General features: G+C 49.6%; 1 protein-coding gene across 1 annotated transcript in view; it reads left to right on the forward strand.

The window, feature by feature from the left end:
• Nucleotides 1-8,940: 8,940 nt before the first annotated feature.
• Nucleotides 8,941-21,080, forward strand: part of Flt4 (fms related receptor tyrosine kinase 4) — a 45,379-nt gene continuing 33,239 nt past the window's right edge. The window contains exon 1 of the mRNA XM_059269305.1: nt 8,941-9,037. Within this exon, the coding sequence (XP_059125288.1) occupies nt 8,980-9,037 (58 nt within the window). The 5' untranslated portion in view covers nt 8,941-8,979. The remainder of the gene's footprint in view (nt 9,038-21,080) is intronic.

Here is a 21,080-nt window from a genome sequence, read left to right on the forward strand (position 1 = left end):
GCCAAATTAGACTACATAGGGAGTTTTGCGCCAGCCTAGACTACATAGCAAGGCCCTGTCTCAAAAAGAAAAAAGAGTATACACACATATATAAGACTCTCTTCTTACTTTATCTACATACAGGTACACACACACACACACAAAGACGCTAATCTTGATGTCTGCTCTGACATACATGTATGTACTCTTCAGAAGTCTATGACTTCAAATAAAATAGAGCCACTTTGAAATCTCGGGGCATCACTCTTAGACCTGTCTCTCTCAGAGCCAGGTGGAAAGAGTCAAGTCCCCTTTCCCAACCTCCCTTTAGATATTTAAAGATTCAGTACTGTCTTCATGTGGGACAATTTCAGTGCCAGCAAGATCACAGTTATGCCCCCCACACAATGAATAATAAATGAGAATGAACAGGTAAGCGGCCTGGTAAGGGTCAAGAGGTTGGGTGGCAGAGTTCCATGTAAAAGGGACTTCATCTTTCCTTTGGGGAAAAAACTCCTGCCTGCCTGCCTATCTCCCTTCCTTCTTTCCTCTAGCTATAATTTGAATGTGTCCTTCAAATTATCCTGTACTGGGGGCCTGGGGATATAAATCAGTGGAGCATACATGAAACCCTGGATACCATCCCAGTACTACAAAAACCAGTATGGTATCTCATGCCTGAAACCCCAGCACTCGAGGCGAAGGTGAAAAGGTCATAAATCCAAGGTCATCCTTGGCTAAATAGTGAGTTCAAGGCTATCCTAGATCACATGAGACCCTGTCCTAGATAGATAGATAGATAGATAGATAGATAGATAGATAGATAGATAGATAGATAGATAATTTAATGCCCAAATTGTTATGATAATGTTAATTGTGGGAGGATTAGACAAGTTCATCAAATTCTGCACAGTACTGGTGTCTCTAGACAAGACAAGACACACAAACTAGCACACTTACAGTATCTTGTCACATGATGCTGCCCTGTACCATGCTATGACACAGCAAGAAACCCCTTACCAATACCCCGGACTTGCTAGGCAAATAAACTTTTCTTCCTAGCCGAGCGGTGGTGGCGCACGCCTTTAATCCCAGCACTCGGGAGGCAGAGGCAGGCGGATCTCTGTGAGTTCGAGGCCAGCCTGGGCTACCAAGTGAGTCCTAGGAAAGGCGCAAAGCTACACAGAGAAACCCTGTCTCGGAGGAAAAAAAAAAAAAAACTTCTCTTCCTTGTAAGTTATCCAATCTTGAATTTCTCTGTTTGTTTTAGCAATAGAAAACCCACTAAAAGATGCCTCTCTTTTTCCTCACCTAAAATAAATTACATTGAACATTTCCTTCTGCCACTTTCTTTTTTCCCATGGATATCTCATGTCATTAGTACATGAAAGTTTAATCACATCTTATTACCTGGCTCTCTGGTACTCCACTCGGGGTGGCTGTTCTAACTCTTTTCTGTTGCTGGCATAAAATGCCCTATTCAGCTTACAATTGTAGGTTAAAGTTCATCATCACAGGAAGTCAAGGCAGCAGGAACCTACGACAGCTAATCACATCCAGTCAGGAGCAGAGAGAAATGAATGCATGCATACTTGCTCCTCAGCTAGCTTTCTCTACCCTTACACAGCCCAGGTGCCCCCAAGCCAGGAAATGGCACTGCTCACGGTCAGTCTGGGTCTTCCCACATCAGATAAGGCAATCAAGATAATCCCTAACAGACACGCTCACTGGTCAGCCTAATCTAGACAACCCTCATTTGTCAGGTTGACAACTGAGGCTAACCATTACAGTGGCTTTATTAAGTTATTCAAATAAATCCTGTTTTAGAGCTTCTCACACACACACATAAATGTGGAAGTTTTGATATTCACATACTGTAACTCACAGGCACGGAATTACACATTTTTATCCATAACTGAATGAAATTACAGCCAGGAACCATCCCCCCATTTGTGAAGACTGTGTGAGCCAACAATCTATGCCTATAGATTATCCAACCTTTTATAGATTAAATCCGGTCCTCCCTGGCTGGCTCCGGCTCCCTTTGGTAAGTTCCTCCTTCCACCCCATGTGGATGTTGTAAAGGCTACACAAAGTTCCTCCTCCAACCTCAGCTGTACCCCACAGTCTGAGCTCTCCTCTGTTTTTGACCACTGGTATGTGGCTGACTGATTGGAGCTATGCTCTGCTGAAGCTTCCCATGGTGACTGTGGCTCCTCCACACCGCATCTGCTGGGGTACTGTGGGAACTGGTCCAGGGACTTCTCCTCCCTATTCCTAGCTTGTATTGAGCAGAGCCCTCTCTGGGAAGCTGTTTTGGGTCTGTCACTATGAGTATCTCTCTGAGCCCATTCCTGGCTGGTTCTGTGGTCTTTCCTATGGGGCCCACGTTATTCCTGGAAACCCCCTCAGAGGTAAAGTGCTACCTCTACACCGTGAGGTAGCCTCCCATGACCACTCCTGCTCTCTCTTCAAGCCAGGGTCTGAGCGCCGGGTACTCTCGGTATCTTTGAAAGTGCAGACCTCATCTGACTCCTGTTTTGTTCCTGTCTCGTTCCCTTCCTCCTACCTGCCTATGACGTGCACAGCTTTCCTTCAGGCTGGAGGGGGGGCAGGGTCTTAGGTAGTAACTGCTTCCTTCCCTACTACTTCATGGCTTCATTTTATAAACTCTGTGGTCTGATCCTTCCAAGCTTGGCCTTTCCCAACGTTCAAACCAAAACCATCTAACACCCCTAGCAAGCTCCAATCAAAATGCTTCTCGCATTTAGGATATTTACTCTTTTCAGTGTTCTAAAACATTTAATCTGAAATTCTCGGCTGGTTGATTTCTTCTTGGAGATCCACCTCCCCTTCCAAACTTCCAACATGCTGCCATAAGCATGTACATCTCACGCTGGCTGCTGAGTCGCAAGAGTGCTAAGGGAAAGTCTTCTTGGTGCCACTTATGCTGAAATGGCTCAGTTAAAGTAAGTCAGCAACTCATCGTCAAAGAAAAGAGAAATCACCTTCCGCACTGAGCAGATGGCACTGTCAAAAACCACCATAGCAGTGAGTGGCTATGAGAGAAGTAAGGAGAGTTTGTGGCCAGCTTTAAAACCTACCACGTGAATAGAAGAGGAAAACATAATAAACCCCCTTTTAATATAAATAATATATAAATTTAACATATAAATATATACTATGTGTTCATCCAGTATATATTCATTTTATCAGTTCTGTTCCTTTAGAGAACGCTGATTGACCCATTTTCAATTTCATGTGATATAAAGGTCCAACCTAACTGCTCATGACTGTCCGTTGGCACCAATCCCATTTGCTGAAGAGGCTATTTCTTCCAAGACCTTGGAAGTCTTGTCAAAAAGTTCATTGGTTCAGGGGAGGATTTCAGGGAGATGGATAATAGGGAAACATCAGGAATCTGTCTCCCTGCCTAGATGACTGCAGTGGCAGAGCTTGGCTAAGGTCATTATTTAGGCTCTCTGGAGTCTATAGAAGGCAACAGCCAATGGGAGGCCTGGGTGGCAAATTGTGGGTCACTTCAGTTCCTCGCTCAGCCGTGAGGTGGGGAGCTATGCACACGTTCCTAGGGTAGCAACATAGCAGCATTTCTCAGAGCCCAGGTGGGTACAAACGTGAACAATGCTTGTCTAGCCTGCTGAAAACTGTATCTGATCAGAGATGCAGATGGAGAAGCGGCAGCCATCTGTGATCCTCCTTCCACTGTTACAAACCCCACATCCTTGCTGAATCAACTCCTAGGGTGTTTAAGGGAAGGTGACATTTTTCCTCCTTCATTTTTTTTTTAATTTTCCTCCATTTTAAGCCAGCTGTTAAAGGCTAGGACCTTCAAAAGCAATTGTTTATACAGACAAAATTGGAAAGTCACCATACACACCCCAGGGAAAGAAATCCACCACACAACCACAAAGAGGTATGACATGACAGCCACAGTTCCGTGAAGTACATGATGCTCAATAGTGATGAAAGGGACTGCTAGCTTCTCGTCACTCTAATGTGTTCCTTCTATGTCTTATCTCCCTTCTCTGTTGTGACAAATGCCATGACCAAAAGCAACTTTGGGAGGACAGGGTTTATTTCATTTTGCAGGTTACAGCCCACCATCCAGGGAAGTCAAGGCAGGAAGTGAAGGCAGGAACTGGAAGCAGAAAACACACAGGAAGGAGCCCGCTTCCACAGCTTGTTCAGCTACCTTTCTTATACAGCCCAGGCCTGTGTACCTAGGAATGGAACTACCCAGTGTTCTGGGTCCCCCTACATTAGTCAAGAATAAAGGAAGTACTCCCACCGACATGCCCACAGGCCAATCTGATGGAAGCAGTTCTTCAGTTGGGTCTTTCATCCCAGCTATGACACACTGGCAGTCAAGATTAGCCACCCCACATCTTTGTGTTCACTAGTCTTATGTCAACTTGACACACAAACTAGAGTTATCGGAAAGGAGGGAACCTCAGTTGAGAAAATGCTTCCATAAGATTTGGCTGTGAGGCATTTTCTTTAAGGGATTTGATGTGGGAGGGCCCAGCCCATTATGGATGGTACCATCCCTGGTCTGGTGGTCCTGGGTTCTGTAAGGAAGCAGGTAGAGCAAGCCATGGAGAGCAAGCCAGTAAGCAGCACCCCTCCATGGCCTCTGCATCAGCTCCTGCCTCCAGGTTCTTGCTCTGCTTGAGTTCTTGTCCTGACTTCCTTTGATGAAGAACTGTGATATGGAAGTGTAAGCTGAATAAACTCTTTCCTCCACAAGTTGCTTTGGTCAAGGTGTTTCATCACAGCAATAGTATCCCTGGCTAAGACAACCTGTAAAAGCATTTATCATGAAACAGTAAATGGGCCATGTTAAGCCAGCAACAGCTATATAACTTCGTATTTCTTGCATGAGTTTCTTGTGCTTGATTTAATCTTTTGTTGTTTTGGTATCACGACAAAAGGAGAAATAGACTGTACCTTGTATACATCCTAAATCCTAGACGTGAGGTTTGTGTGAGTATATGCTATGATATCGAATGACAAAAATCACTCGACAGCATGCTGCTTGGAACACCCCTCTCCCATCACTCAGTGATGTGTGGCTGAGTGAGGAACTTTTACAGATTCACAAGAGAATGACAGGCAGTAGAAAGTGGATGAAAGAATCGCGCAGGCTCTTCAAAGCAGAGTATATGCCGATAACTAGCACATGTGTTAATACAAATAAAAAGTGAGACGATTCCCAGTTAGACCAGAATACCTTTTCCTTTCTACCATGAACAACTAGAAAGCAAGCCCTTTTACATGTTGGGCAGCAAATAGGTAAGGCCTATAAATATCTTAACTTTCTGTCCAAGGGCACTATGTGGATCAAGGAGATGAAACCTATGTGAATTGTGGTCCAGAGCATAGCAAATCAATGAACTGAACTTTGTCAAAACCAAAAACTTCTGCTTTACAAAATACATATTTTTCAGTTGATTTATCTTTGGGACTGGAGAGATGGATCAGTGGTTAAGAGTTCTGGTTGCTCTTCTAGAGGACCCAGATTCAGTTCTCAGAACCCACATGGCAGCCCACAACCATCTGTAACTCCAGTCCCAGGGAATCTAACACTTGACCTCCTCTGGCACTGTGTGCAGGTGGTACATAGACATACATATATATAAAATAAAAAGAGGTTTAAAAAGTTTAAGATTTACTTATTTTCATTTTATGTGTATGAGTGATTTGGTTATATGTAGGTATGCATATACATGCATCACATGTATGCAGTGCCACAGAGGCCAGAAGATGAAGCAAATCTCCTGGAGCTGGAGTTACAAGTGGTTGGGAGCTGAATGTGGATGCTGGGAATTGAACCCAGGTCTTCTGCAAGAGCATCAGGTGTTGTTAACCACTAAACCATATTCCCAGCTCCCCCAAAAGACAGGAAACTCGGGCTGGAGAGATGGCGCAGAGGTTAAGAGCACTGGCTGTTCTTCCAGAGGTCCTGAGTTCAATTCCCAGCAACCACATGGTGGCTCACAACCATCAATAATGAGATCTGGTGCCCTCTTCTGGTGTATAGGCATATTATATACATGATAAATAAATCTTAAAAAAAAAAAAAAAAAAGACAGGAAACTCTTAAGAGAATGGCAAGACAAAATGCAGATAACATTTACAAATCATATTTCTGATAAATTATATTTCTGTATCTAAATATCCAATGGGCTCTAAAATACCACCAACAAGAAAACAAAGCACATTCAAAAACAGCAAACATTTTCAGATAAAAGCAGCAAATAATTAGAAAATGAAATGTCTACATATGTTTATCTGTTCAAATGCATAGGAATATTAACTATCTGGGGCTAAGTCTAACAATGTTCAAGAGCTTGACACACAAAACTATGAAAGGTGACTGACAGATAAATCCTAAAATGGAACAATATTCGATGCTTGTGGGTTGAAAGGAAATCAGCTTTCCCAAATTGCTGATAGACTAATTATTTAAATCAGTATCCTGGGATATCAAAAGTGTCTAGAAACTGACAGAAATGAGTCTGAAATGTGAACGGAGGTGTAACTTGTAGAGAATCGAAGTCACTTTTGAAGAGTAAGTTAGGAGGGTTTATACTTCCAGATATGAAGCAAAGGTTCAACCACGGTGGATCAGTACAAAACTTGACAGTGAGACAAAGCCCAGAAACAGTCCCTTCCAAACAGATGCTGTTTACAGCCAAGTCAGAAATAAAAAGCAATGCAGAAAAAATGATCGCTTCACAACTAGTTATGGAGAAAAAGAAGGTAAGCTTGACCCTTCTCTACCTCACAGCCATTACAAGTGCCTGGGGGTCTAAATGTAAAAGAAAAACAACGAGAATTTGTCATTGACAAAGGTAGTGAATGTCTTTGTGATATTAAGACAGAAAAAGATTTCTTTGAATGAATATAAATGACACTAGCCAAAAGGAAAATGATTGACTCATAAAGGTGCTGCACTGAACTAATACCACCATTGTCTCCCCAGTCCTAAGATAACTATAAAGAGTGAGGTAGAGCCGTGGCATGCATCAGGAGGCTGAGGCAGAAGGACTGTTTGAGCCCAAGAGTTTGAGGACAGCCTAGGCAACAGAATGAGATTCTATCTCAAAAAGAATAAAAAATAAGATGCTAAATGGGAGAGGGGATTTGTTACCTCGGTGACCAAGTATGTTTCCCAAAGATGGCTTCCACAATATCTCCCTTGCTTTACCCTGTCAAGAGGTAGGGAGAATGTCCTTTGCTCGGGCTCTATTTCTTCAGGACCATTTCATAACTCACTTTGGAGAAGCCACTATGTATGAGATTGCCATAGGGGAAAGCCTGTGGGTGGGTGTACCAGCTAATAGCCTCAGCTGAATTTCCAGCGGATCATCATCGGCAGCAACACCGCCGCCACCCCCAAGCCTTCCCATTCTTAATGCCCTTCAGATTGCTAACAGCCCAATCAAGAACCACAAAAATGCCTCTTTCGGGCTCCTGGTTTCCCCAAACAGGAATGAGATAAGAGTTGCCTTTTCGCAGCTGGGTGTGTTGACACATGCCTTTAATCCCGGCACTCCAGAAGCAGAGGCAGGCGGATCTCTGAGTTTAAGACTAACCTGTTCTACATAGCTATTTCCAGGACAGCCAAGGCTACAAGAAGAAACCCTGTCTTGAAAAGCCAAGGGGGAAAGAGAAAGAAAGAAAGAAAGAAAGAAAGAAAGAAAGAAAGAAAGAAAGAAAGAAAGAAAGAAAGGAAGGAAGGAAGGAAGGAAGGAAGAAAGGAAGAAAGAATTGTCACTTTGTGTCTCACATTATGAGGTAAACTGTTACACGGCCACAACAAACAAGGCTGAGCAAGGAAACACAGAATTTATTTAAAAACAAACCAACCTCCTTGCAGATCGGTAAGAAAAACAACAGGCACTAGAGCAAAAGATTTGAAATCCAAATGGCCAGTTATAAAAAATGTGTTCAGCCTCAGTGGCAGTTAGGGAAAAAGCCAACTAATACCATAACGGAATTCCAGTACAAGCTAAATAAAATTAAAAAACTAGTCAGCGCCGTCTGCCTGCATTGAAGACATACATAAGTAGCAGTTTCATTCCTATTCAGTTTTCTTGTGCTTGAGAGTGGGAGACTTCAAAACGGCCATCATCATCATCATCAGTCTGGACTTGATTTTTGGCAAGGATGACCGAGGGCTGGGAAGTGGGGAGCGTGGGAACAGCGTGAACAGATTAAATAAAAGCAGAAGTTGAAATCGTCATTGTCATTCGAATTTATTTTGAAATAGGAAAATTCTAGCAAAAGAACTACAAAGAGAAAGGAAGTCTGTGCGAGAGCGTTTGCCAAAACAGAAAGTGAAGTGTCACCTGATAAAAAAAAAAAGACTTATGAATGAGCTCAGAGCAAAAGTATTTGGTGGGGAAGCTAAAGCGAAAAAGCCAGTCCTCCAGAGGGAGTGGGGAGGCAGTTACCTGCAGGGCTCCATTCACACTATCTGAGTAAGAGGCTTCTGCACGGTGCTCGCTAAGACTTAACGTACAGCTGTTTTAACCTTATATTCGTTGCCACTTTGCTCACTGATGGACGGGAAATACAGGAAAACACCACTGCCCCGTTTTGTTCACTCCCCGACGCCACAACGCGCCCGGGAGACAGTGCAGTCACCTGCGCGCCTCGCCCGCCAGCAGTGGCCCTGGAGGGGGGCTAGTTTGGGACAGGGAGCCTTTGGCATAGACTGCGCAAAGTGGGCGCTCTCCGTACTGGGGCTGTATTCTGCTCGGACCGGCTGGAAGGGATAGAGAGGGGCGAGGGGCGGGCTGAGGCTACGGTGACCCTCCTCCCACCCCCACCGCCCGAGCCCCGCCCCGGGCTGCCTCGGCCCCGCCCCCGGGCCGCTGCCCGGTCCGCGCCCGGTCGGCGCCTCGGCGCGCGCTCTCACTCCCAGCCCAGAGCTGCGGCCGCGTAGGTCCCACCCGCGCCCAGGGGCCGGAGATGCAGCCGGGCGCCGCACTGAGCCTGCGCCTGTGGCTCTGCCTCGGACTCCTCCACGGTGAGCGCCCCGGCCACAACCCAAGCCCCGGCCCCGCTTAACCGCCCGGGAGCCGCCGCGCTCCAGGGGCCAGTGGTGAGACCGCACCGTCGGGGCGGGAGGAGGGACCGGCAGCTTGGGAGCCTCGGTGTACGGACGCCCTCCGGAGCCCGGAAAGCCGGGGGGAGCCGGGGGCTGGGGGCTGGGACCGCGGGGAGCAGGAAAGAACGGGCGGGGACTGCAGCCGGGTCACGGACAGGGTGGAGGGGCTGTGGCCAGATCCCAGTCTTTGGTCTATGGTCCGGGGTGAACTGCATCCTTAGCCTGGCTCCTTCGGATCCTTACTCGCTCTCTAGGGAGTCCGGGGCACACCGCCTCTGGGTCCCGATCCTCCAGCGTGAATCATTTCCCCACTGATCCCCGCCCGACCCCGCACTTGGGTGCGCACTTCCCGACGCCTTGCGTCTGCGCTGGAGGTCGGTCCCCCGAGGTCCCCAAGAGGGCGCTCCGGACGGGCGTCTACTTTCTCCCGGGCTGGGATTGAGGACTCGGGACACCCCACCCCGCACCCAACTCCAGGCACCCGACACTAGCGCCATCCCAGGTGATCTTAGGTGCAAGTTGAAACCTAAGGCGACTCTTGAGTCCGCAACTCTAGACCGATCCGCGTCGCGATGAAAGGCCTGGGCTCCTGGGATTTGAGGGGATCTCCGGGTCAGAAGGGACAGGAGACCTGAACCATAAAGCAGAGGCTGCAAAGAGCGATACTTGGGCACAGGGACCGACAGGTTCAAGTTTGTGTTGAGAGCTTGGCTCTGAGGTGCTGAAGAGTAGCGGGGTGGCTGCGAGGAGGGGCCAGGAAGGAAGCACTGGGGATAAGGCATGGAATGAGGGGGCATCCGCTCAGGATTCGCTGTCCCTGGAAATCCAAGGTGACAGGGTCATCACAGAGCCCCTGATGCTTGATGGAGGAGTGCTGAGCGGCCTCGGAGAGAGAGAGAGACCTGTATGTTTGTATGCCATAGAAATCGACTTTGCACGCTTCATCTCTTATTCCCACAGAGTGTGAGACCTGTTTTTTATGGGGAAATCGTGTAACGTCGCACGCAAGGTCCTCAGGCGTGGGAAGGATGGGAACTAATCAATGCCAGTTTTGCTATTGGAGCCTTGCTTACAGCTCCCACTCTGTACCGTCAGACAGGGAAGCTGAGGGAGACGGGATTGGCATTGAAGGATGACTGACTGGCCCTTTGCTGGTTTTTGCTCCACTGCACCCAACCCTGGACCAGGCTTCTTACCTATGTTCAGGATGTGAAGTGACTGAGTGTGTGGGAGAAGTAAAAATGGGGCTCTGGTTTGGACAAGATGGGTGAGAAATGAGACTTTGCTGTGCCCAGGAGACCTCCCACATTCAGCCAAGTAAGGTATCTGAGGCTCTAGGAGGTTAGGTTGGCTGGAATGCAAGCGGGGCAAATTCTTCCCCTCCCCACTGCTGGAATCCTGGGGTAAGAGACCTGAAAGGAAGGGGATGTCTTAACAGACAAGGTACTTTGTAAGGATGTCAGGACCAGTAGAAACCAATGGAAATGGGGAGGGGGGTGCTCTTCACTGAGGTAAGCACCCATGACTGACCACATGGGCTGTGAAGGGAAGGAGATAGCTCGATAGGGTGTCCTAGGATGGATGGGAGTGTAGGGAGGGGGCTGCCGATGGAAATAAAGATCAAGCCTCCCCAGTCCTGTGCTTAGCTCCACCCACTGCTGGGTCAGAGAAGACCCAGGAGCTCCCAGCCTGGTGGGGTATGCTGCTGCAGGAACATGAACCCCCAAGTGCAGAGAGCGGGGGTACAGCTCAGTGGTAGAGTACAGAAAGAAAATCCCCTAACAGCAGGCACGCCAGAGCAGGAGATCTGTGTGAAGCCAGGGAACCCTAACATGAAGCTCTCAAAGGCAGCAGACTCACGCTTTCCTCTTATCTGTGCCCTGAGGTCCTCAAGCTGTGGCCTGAGCTCTCCCTTCCCCACTCAGTGCCAATATTTCTGCATGCATTGTGGGTGGGCAGGTAGACACAGAGGGGCTTCTTAGACTTGGGCTGGACTTCGATGCTTGGTGTCCTGATCCAGTCCCTTAAGTCTCACCCCAGCAGTGGCCCTGTAGAAGGGGCAGATGGCAGCTTCAAGAAACTTTATCTCAGGACTTTAGCCTAGGGGTATGACAGCTGGGGACCAGGAGACTGCTGGGCAGCTGTGGTGGCTTCACCTAAGGATGCCCTGCCTTGCCATGGTCTACATCAAGCATGGTCACCTATGTCTCTGATATCCCTGCTCTTAGGTACGACCCAGGTCCAGGATAGCGAGGTCTGCAAGTGCCCGTGGCCTTCTAGGCCTAGCTCAGAGCTCTGGGGGCTGAAATACAAGTGTCTCTCAGAACCAGTGTAGCAAAAAGGACCCTGATGCCTGTTCAGAGCCAGGCCTGGGATGGCGTGGTGGACAGCCTGGCGAACTCTCTAGTGTCTCAGGGAAGGAGACTTGCTCTGCACAGCCACAGCCATACATCACCTGCTCAGTGTGGCAGAAAGGACAGGGCACGACCCCATCCTGCAGGGGTTCCCAAGTGCCAGACTAGTAGGAACTCTGATGTGGCATTGGGTATCCGTAGTGTGGGGCGAAAGTGCTCAGAGAGACCCAACTGCTGCCTGTGGGCTGCACAGGAAGGTGTATCACTGCTATCTAGGGCAGTGGTTCTCAACCTCCCTAATGCTGCGACCCCTTAACACAATTTCTCATGCTGTAGTAACCCCTAACCATAAAATTTTCATTGCTACTTTATAATGGTAATTTTGCTTCTGTTATGAGTCATAACGTAAATATCTAATATGCAGAGGGTCTTAGGCAACCCCTGTGAAAGAGTCATTGGACCCTCGAAGGGTCCACTTATCTAGGGGATTCTAGGGGAATCTGCAGAATGCCAGGAAGGGAAGTTCTAAGCAGGGTGAGGAGCCCCTCACACAAGGCCCAGAGATAGGAATGCCCAGATGAAGGCAAGTGAATGGTCAGCTGAGGTTCGCCAGAGCTTGGGGCGGCTGGATAGGGAGTACAGAAGAGAAGACAGGAGCCAGCAACAACAGGTGGCTGTCCAGGTGCGGCAGGGACCTACAAGTGAATCGGACATTAGAAAGTGAGAAGGGACAAGGTTGTGCTCCAGGACTCTGGCTTAAGCAAACAGGTGGATGATAAGGTCATGCATCTGAGGAGGACCCTAGGAGGAGGAAAAGGCGTGGAGAAACGTGGTCTCCAGATGGAGGCATCCATTTGACTTTCTGGAAGACGCCAGTTCGTGCAGCCAGGTCAGATAAGGAAGGAAAGTTGGGGGAACCTGAGCACAACCCCGTGGAGGGAAGGAAGAACGTTCTTTGTGTCTAGCTTATTGTTTGGTGTTTTCCCCTACCGGTCAGGTGTCTCTCCACCATGGTCTAGCTTCTACCCCACAGCTTCTGGGAAGCTTCTTGGGAGTGAAAGGCGGGTGGGGAGATGTGTCCAAAGACCCTCTTGCACTCTGCCGGGACATCTCTACCAGAGAAGCAGCCGGCATGTCCCAGCCAGAGCCAGGGATTGCTGAGTTTGGGTCCTTTTCAGACACTGGCTTCCTCTGGGATCTCAGTTTTCCGGTCACACTGCGGGGACACGTCTGGGAGCAGGAAGGTGCGGGCACTCTGCTGGAGGCAGCTCAGAGGCTCAGGGCTCCAGCCCTGCCCCGCTGGGCGTTGCCAATAGTAATCACACCCCTCTGCTCTTGCTCCTCAGCCTGCCACCCTGTCCCTGATGGCCAGGCCTAGGCAGGCGCAGGTCCTGGTAGCAAGTGGGGGAGCCCCCTGCCACGTGGCCGGCAAGGTCAGCAGGGGTTCATGGGAAAGGACTTGTCGGCCACAAGAGAGGACATCCTGCCTGCATTTCCCTCTTCCTGAGGCAGGAGCTGGTGGCCCCGATTTAGCAGCGCTGGGGGGCCACCTCTGAGCCAGCTGGATTGTGTGATAAAGTGGCTTGTCTTGCCAGCCACTGGGCAGAGACCTGGCCCCAGAGAGCTGGCCCAAGGGGTGTCCAGGGCAACTGGTTGGCACAACTAGCAATACCACAGCCACCCAGTGCTCAGAGGTCAGCACATGCTAAAGTCTCCTCATCCCCTTCAGCACCCCAACAGAATATAGAGACAGCCTGTACTCCCAACCTCATCGCTGGCTCTTAATGTCCAGCACCTGCCAGATGTTTGCCATGGTGTTTTCTCAAGGGACATCTCTGAGACACAGATCTGAAACTCCCAGAAGCCCTCAAACATAAGCATCAGCTCCTGCTAGTGGAGTAGACTCTTCCTTATGGATTCCAAGGGCATCTGGCCTGAGAGACACCCAGCCTTCACCCACCTAGCCCCACAGGTCCCAGCCTTCACCCACCTAGCCCCCACGGGTCCCAGTTTGCACCCACTTAGTCTCACAGGCACCCAGCCTGCACACACCTAACCCTGCAGGCACCCAGACTACACCCATTGCATCCCTAACCCACCACTGACCTTTTCCTGCTCCAGACAGACCCCTGGAAGGCTGCTAGAAGCTCCAGAAGTCTGTTCCACTGCAGGAGTCCGCCAGGGTTGGCGGGTTTATTCCCATTCTCTGTGTGCCCAGGAGTACAGATTCCAGGCTTCTAGGTGGGGCTTAGAAAGAGCCCAGAGTACCAGCTTCAAAGCTTCCATAGCTTCTCCCAAGTGGAGGATCATCTGTATTAAGCCACATGCCAAGTACACATGAGTGTGCACAAACACACACATGCACACACATTCGCAAGCACACACATTCTCTCTCTCTCTCTCTCTCTCTCTCTCTCTCTCTCTCTCTCTCTCACACACACACACACACACACACACACACACACACACACACACACACACACTCGGAGTGTCTAGGAGTGAGCTATACATGTACACCTCAGTATAAAATGATTCATCAGATCACTTCACACCAGAGTGTATGGAGAGCTTACCCCTGTGATGTAGGTGGGCATCATTGAGCCCATTTTGGAGATTTGGAAATTAAGGCCACAAAGGTGAAATGGCTCACTAAATGCCATTTAGAAGCCAGCGGTGAATTGGTTACAAGAAGAAAGTGACAGGTGTCTGGTCCCAGATGACAAAGAAGCCAAAGAGGTCGGGAGCAAGCAGGGCAGGTGGACTCCTAAGTGTCTGACCCCTCAGACATTGTCACTTTGGTGTCCCCAGCATGCCCCCAAACAGTGCTGGGCGTTATATTTCCCCAGGTCTAGCCTAGGCCTGAGGTGCCCACCTCAGTGCATGGCATCTCCACTTTGCCAGGTGCCACCTCCCTCCCCCTGTATGTGCCCATGTAATAGAAAGCAGCCATGGGTTAATCATTCAGAAAGTACATTTCATCTCACAGGAACACTCTGAGGCTGCCACAACCAAGACAAGTGAAAGCCCCCTGTCTTTAACTAAGGAATTGTCAAGTGTGAGAAACCAAACTTTCCAAGAAGCTGCAAACAAGTGTGGGGGTCCTGTGAAGGGAACCTGGCGCAGGGGCATTGGGCTAGTACGTCAGAGTAGAGGAAGAGATTGTCACACAAAGACGACACAGGGAAGACAGCATCTCCAGGCTGGAGAGGGACAATGTGGGTGACCGGGAAGCCAAAAGCATCCGTATTGCACCCATACAGAAGGGAGGCCCAAGATACGTTCATCAGGAGAGGGAGTTGTGTTCTAGGAAGATCCTCTGACCACTGGGCAGATGAGAATATGTTGGTCCAAGGCTGGTACCCTGAGCTAGTCCGGACAGCCTAGTAGACAGGAGGGAGAATGGAGAGAAGTCAGCCCTACAGGGCATCTGAACTCTGAATGCAAAGTTCAATGTTGGCATGATAAAGAGAAGAGGGATCTGGTCTTTGATGGCCTCTTCCTGGGTGAGCAAGCTCCTACTCACTCTACAAAGGCTGCTTCAGCTCTGAGAACAGGTGTGGTGTGGACATGTATGGTTACTGACAACTGGTGGTATGACCACCATCGGACCACCAGCCTAAGCAGAGGGTGAGCAGTAATGAAGGAGAAACTGGTTCTCCTTCATAAACTGCAGAAGTGCAAGTACTACTGACATCCACGAAAGTGGGCATAACCCTGTCCCCAAAGGCGATCTGTTACTAGCTGTGAAATTTCAGGCAAGTGCCTCAGTTTCAGAGACAAGGGCTTCTGTACAGTGGTAATAACCGTACCTAACTGGCATGGGGAGCATATAAACGGGGATGGATAGGGTGTGTGAGCAGTGTGGTACTGCACTGGCCTACTGAAAGTGCTAAACATGCATTTGCTTTTATTGTTGTAACAGGATGTATTGGTATAAGCAGAATTTGGGGGTCAGAGTGTGTGAACAGTTTTGATTATTGCTGCGTGAGCTGCTGCTTCTTCACATCCTTGCCAAGCCCAGGAAGTGCGTGCTTTCAATTCTCACTCAGCAGATGAGTGGACGCTCACGTGTTCCCAGGCTCCTGTGTGTCCTGCTGATGTTAGACGTGGCCTGGGTCTGAGGGTCCCACCAGGACAGAAATGCAGGAGAGCTGTTTGGGGAGGGTCGGGGAGCACAGAACAGGGTTTGAAATCCCCAAGATATGCCGCTGTCCAGAGGAGAGGGTGTATCCAGTAAGCAGGGCCTTTTTCTGTGGCCTTATCACCCACATCATTCTCTCTCTCTCTCTCTCTCTCTCTCTCTCTCTCTCTCTCTCTCTCTCTCTCTTCCTTCTACCTGATTTTTCAAAGTTACCATGTGGGCCAGTAATTTCCTATTAGGCCAACAAACCCCAGATGAGCTCACACAAACACCCTCCCTGGCTCCCATTGAGCAAGGCTGTCCCCAGCCCCCTCCCTGCCTGTTCCGACTCAACACAGAGTGACTAGCAGGCACAGCAGCATAAGCCAAGCATTCAGCAGGCAGATGGTAGCAATGAGTCAGTCACAGTTTATTCTAAACTTGTAGTGGTTCTGGGCATGTATTGCGGTGTTTGTGATCTGCCACTCACAGTAATCTTAGAAGGAATCATCATCTCATAAGGGGACAATAAGGAGCTTAGAGCAGGGGGAGTAAAATCTGGTCCAGGCAGTTGGGGTGAAGAACCAGCCAACTCCAAGCATACCCAGGGCAGCACCTTCTAGCCCTGGCATCTCCTGTCCTACAGGTGGGAAATGGGAGACTGAGGGCCACTCGACCCTTGAGCTCAGAAGGCACAAGATGTCAGCAGCTCAGGAGGACTCCAGGGGAGAACACACCTGCCGTCTCCCTGCCAGGTGTCTGCACAGGCTCAGTGCCAGGGTGAGCGCAGGGGCAACCCTGAGAACAGTGCCCTAGAACCCGAGCTCCACCCACCCAGCTATGCCCCTTTACATTCCACCACCGCTAGTCTGTGGTCGACAGCCCGGCCATCTTTGTCCTCCTGGGCACGGCTGCATAAGAGAGTGCGTGTCACTCTGACACGGACAAGCCTGTTTTCCAAGTCAGCCCAGGGGCAAACATCCTGATATCATTACGTGTCAGTCATAGTGGACCTGAGGACCGAGATGTGAGCTGCTCACACCCTAACTCTAGGCACCATCACATGACACAAACCCTCCTGGAGCTTCCGGTCAGAGCTGGGCTGCAGGCGTTACTTTAAGCCTCCCTATCGAGGATGCTGCAGAGGCCTTAGAGCAGCAGAAATTCTTCAGGTGTAGACAAGGAGGACAGAGGACATTGCCTGAAGCCAAGCCGGCCTCGTGTGCTCAGCCGGAATGTGGAGAAATAAGGCCTTTCAGGAAATAAGGCCAGCCTGAGAACCTCCACAGCTCCAGATGGCCTATGGGAGTCAGGGACAGGGCCCTGAAGCAGCAATGTCCCTCTGTGCTTAGAAGTAGGCTAGAGGCCAAGGAGGCTGGCTGCTGGGCATTGAGGAGTCAAGCCAGTGCTCAGAGACACAGGAAGAGAGAAAGGATGGAGAGGGTTAGGATGAGGGTGAGGAGGGGTGTCGAAGGTGTGCCCATTAGTAACTCACTCCATCAGGCCAACTTTCCTTGGCCATATCCAAGGACCTGTTCAACAGCTCCCTAAACCCCCTCCAGCCTGCCCTGCAAAGAAGACCAACACTTTTCACTCTCTGGAGTCCTAGCGTAACTCCTGGGGACATTCATCAAGTAGATGACTTTCCCTTCCCTTGGCTCCAGACTTCCTTGTCTCGGAGCCCTTTCTATAGACATCCTTAGCATCCTCTGTATTTTCTCAGCATCCTCTCTCTTGACCCGCCTGGGTAGGACTCAGGGACACACCCAGCCCAGGGACAGCCACGGTAGAGGAAGAATCCACACTGGCTCTCAGCAGCTCTTGTGTTTGGTTGAGTTTCCCCCTGTCCCTCTGGGCAGGTGCTTTGGAAAATGCGTCTTGGCTGGGGATGGAGGTACATGCTATAATCATAGCATCTGGGAGGCTGAGGCAGGAGGATAGAGCATTTACGACTAGACTTGGCTATGTGAAACCCTGTCTGAAAAGGAAAGGAGTGGGAAATGGCTGGTGGTTTAAAGGTTTTTGCTGGCTGTAAACTGGGCCATGAAACTAAAGAAATAGATGAACAGGAAGCAGAAAAAAGAGTGAAGGGAAGCTGGCGTCCCAGGACCACACAGCTTCCTGCATAGGCTTTCCTATGGGGGGGGGGGGGGGCAGATCTCTAAGGCTTTAGGTGAAGGATTCAGAGGGAGGGGAAACACTAGTTTCTGGACGAAGGACCTTCTAGATTTTTGGACCTTAGGGTCGAAATTGGGGATGGACCTATGCTCAGCTAGATTTGGGCTGCCTTAAAACTTCTACCTGCCACCTCAATTTCCTCCTTACTGACTGGATTCAGGATCCTCCCCACCCTCTAAGGCTGTTGTGAGTACTAAGTGAGATGCCTATAGCCAAGCCAGCTGCCCCTTTGCCTGGCCAGGGCCCAACACTTATCTGCCAGAAGATTTCCGTACCACCTGCTTGACCCTCAGCTAGATGCCAGCTTTGCCCTGGGAGTGGCTGCACCACCGTCTCTTGAGCCTGACGCCAGGGTCTCTGTGACCCGAGGCTGGAGGGTGTCCCCAGGGCTGCTGACAGTACAGGGAAGAGGAGGTATGCACTCTGGCCTTACTGACCCCTGCCTGGCGTCTGCCTCTACTGCTCTGCTGCAGCCTTGGGGGCCAGGGACCTGCTGGCCAGGGGGAGGAAGAAGCCAGTTCCCGAGTCAGGAACAGGAAGGTAGGGGGAGCGCAGCAGAGGCCAGGATGACAGTGCTTCCTGCTGCGGGAAAGGAAGGACAGCAGAGACAGACAACAGCCAAGCAGGAAGGATGCACCCTTGTCAGGGTTACATGTGGGGGTTGGGCAGTCACAGAGCCTCTGGACACAGCAGCCCTCGGGCGCAAATGGGCTCAGATGCTGAGTAGTCTGGGGTTCTCCTGCCCCTTCAAACCTGGAAGCACCTTTTGCAAAAGAGCAGCAAGTTCCTACATAGTTCCGGCCCAAAGGAGTAACGCTGAGATCTGTTTAGCCATCTTCCATCCATCTATCCATCCATCCACCCACCCACCCATCCATCCATCAACACATCCATCTATTCACCCTTCCAACCATGCCTTTCAATCCATCTACCAGGCCATCTATTCATCCCCCTGTCCATCCTTCCATTCATCAGCTCATCCACTCGTCTATTCCCACAACAAATTGTACCCTTCCACCCATTATGCATCATCCATCCAATCATCCATCCATCTCCTCACCCATCTATCCTCACTTTTGCCTGTCTGTCTGTTCATCCATCTGTCCTGCTATTCACCCATCCTTCTGTCCACCCATGCACTTAGTCATTAGTCAAGTATTTATTTTGCCAGGTGCTGAACTAGGCATGGGGAGGGATAGAAAAGAGAATTATCTTGTTCCTTACCCATTGAAACTTATTTCAAATGGAGGACAGTGGCAAGCAGGGACAAACAAATGATTACAATTTGTCATAAGCAAGCACAAGCCTGAAACGGAGCTTGAAGAAGGAGCTTGGGTTTTGAAAAAGTGAGGAGATGACATCTAAGCTGTGGCCTGGAGATAAGCAGAGCATGAGGAGGAAACTTGTGTAGAGGACAGACATGGCCCTAAGGTAGGAATGAGCATGGCATGCTGCGAAACAGTGTGGTGGTTGGAGGATGTGGACGTGAGGCAGGAATGGGCCAGGAATGTGTGCAGAGGTGCACAGGCACCAGGCCTCTGTCAGGAGTTGGGATTTTCCCAGAAAGGCAGTGTGAAGTCACAGAAAAGATTCAAAGATGTGTGTGATATGGCCTCATTGTGATACACACACACACACACACACACACACACACACACACACACACACACCAGACATATAATATGTGATTATATATTACAAAGTGCATTTTATATTATATTTAATATATGTAATTTCTATGTGTATGGATATGTATGTACGTACCACTTGCATGTCTGGTGCCCGCAGAGGCCAGAAGGAATCAAATCCCCTGGAATTGGAGTTGCAGATGGTTGTGAGCCAGCATGTGGGTTCTAGGAATCAAACCCAGTGCTCTGAAAAATAACCAGTGCTCTTAATCACTGAGCCATCTCTCCAGCCCCTCATTGTGTGTGTGTGTGTGTGTGTGTGTGTGTGTGTGTGTGTGTGTGTGTGTTTAATATTACTAACAATGCATGGAGGAAATCTTGGGAAAGACAAGAGCATGCCTAGGAGGCCACTTTGGAGGCAAATGCAGCTGGCAGGGCCCCAGCAGGTGAGCACACATCAAACATGCAATGCATGGCGTTGGAGCCCATTTCTGTTTCCTGGTGGCTTTACCCAGCAGGTCTGCGTAACGAGGATGATTGGACCACGGGCCAATCAGGCTTTTGGAAGGGTCTACACTTGGCTGTACCTAGCAAGGGGGAGGTCCTTTGCTCCTCCCCTTGGCACTGTGATAAAAAGCCCTTTGGAATAAAGTTCTGGGCTGGTGAATTAGGATCCAGACCCTCCCGAGGCTCTCCTATGCTTCTGTCTTTCCTCTCATTGTCTAGGTATCTCCTTCTAGTTAATATTTCTCACTTCTCCCTACTCAAGAGTACCCTGGGTTGTAAAAGTGGGGGCTGGTCCCCTACAGCATGGGACCTACCAGGCATTATGGTGTACGAAGTAGGGAAAAGGAGGTGACCATCCATGATGATTCCCATTTGGTGAAGCCAAGACTCTAGAAGAAGGAACCTCTGACAGGGACAATGGAGTGTGAGTCTGGCCTTTAGATGAGGAGCATGAAAGTTGGAGTGTCTTTGGGCCAAGTCCAGTGCGCATCTGGACACCTTTAGCTGAGTTGAGAGAAGTGGTCTGAGCTGAAGATAAAGACTTTTTAATTATCTGGGCCTTCAGAAGAGAGGGCATAGGGAAGGGAGAGTCAAAGCAGGCAGTGGAGGGCAGAGGAGACTAAAGAAGAGAAGAGGAGAGCTAGGCCAGGGGAACCGGCAAGTGTCCTGACTGACCTCTGAATCTGAAGTATGAGAGTCACTGAATGTGGGGCTTCACCCCAGAAGTGCACAAGAGGGTGTGACGGGGAGATTTGGCCACAAAGGAGAATATAAAAAGGAACAGTAGCCAGAAGCAAGTGCAGAATCGTTTCTCTGTGTTTCTTGTATGAAGAGAGGACCTGTTTCCGTAGCGAAAGACTAGATAACGGAAGAGAAAGGAGCTGTGCATTTGTGGCACACACCTTTAATCTCAGCATTCGGGAGGCAGAGCCAGGTGGATCTCTGTGAGTTCGAGGTCAGTCTGGTCTACAGAGTGAGATCCAGGAAAGGCTCCAAAGCTACACAGAGAAACCCTGGGGGGGGGGGGTGAAAAGAAGAGAAAGGAATTACCCGTGAGATTCGGGTCTAGGGAGTTAGGGTTTGGGACACACCAGTGAGTGTAGTTTGAGAGCAGGAATTCCAGAAGCCTTTCTGAGAGGTGGGTGTTGGCTTCAGATGAAGAACAGCAAAGTGTT

Source organism: Peromyscus eremicus, chromosome 8a (assembly GCF_949786415.1).
Source record: "Peromyscus eremicus chromosome 8a, PerEre_H2_v1, whole genome shotgun sequence".
NCBI lineage: Eukaryota > Metazoa > Chordata > Mammalia > Rodentia > Cricetidae > Peromyscus > Peromyscus eremicus.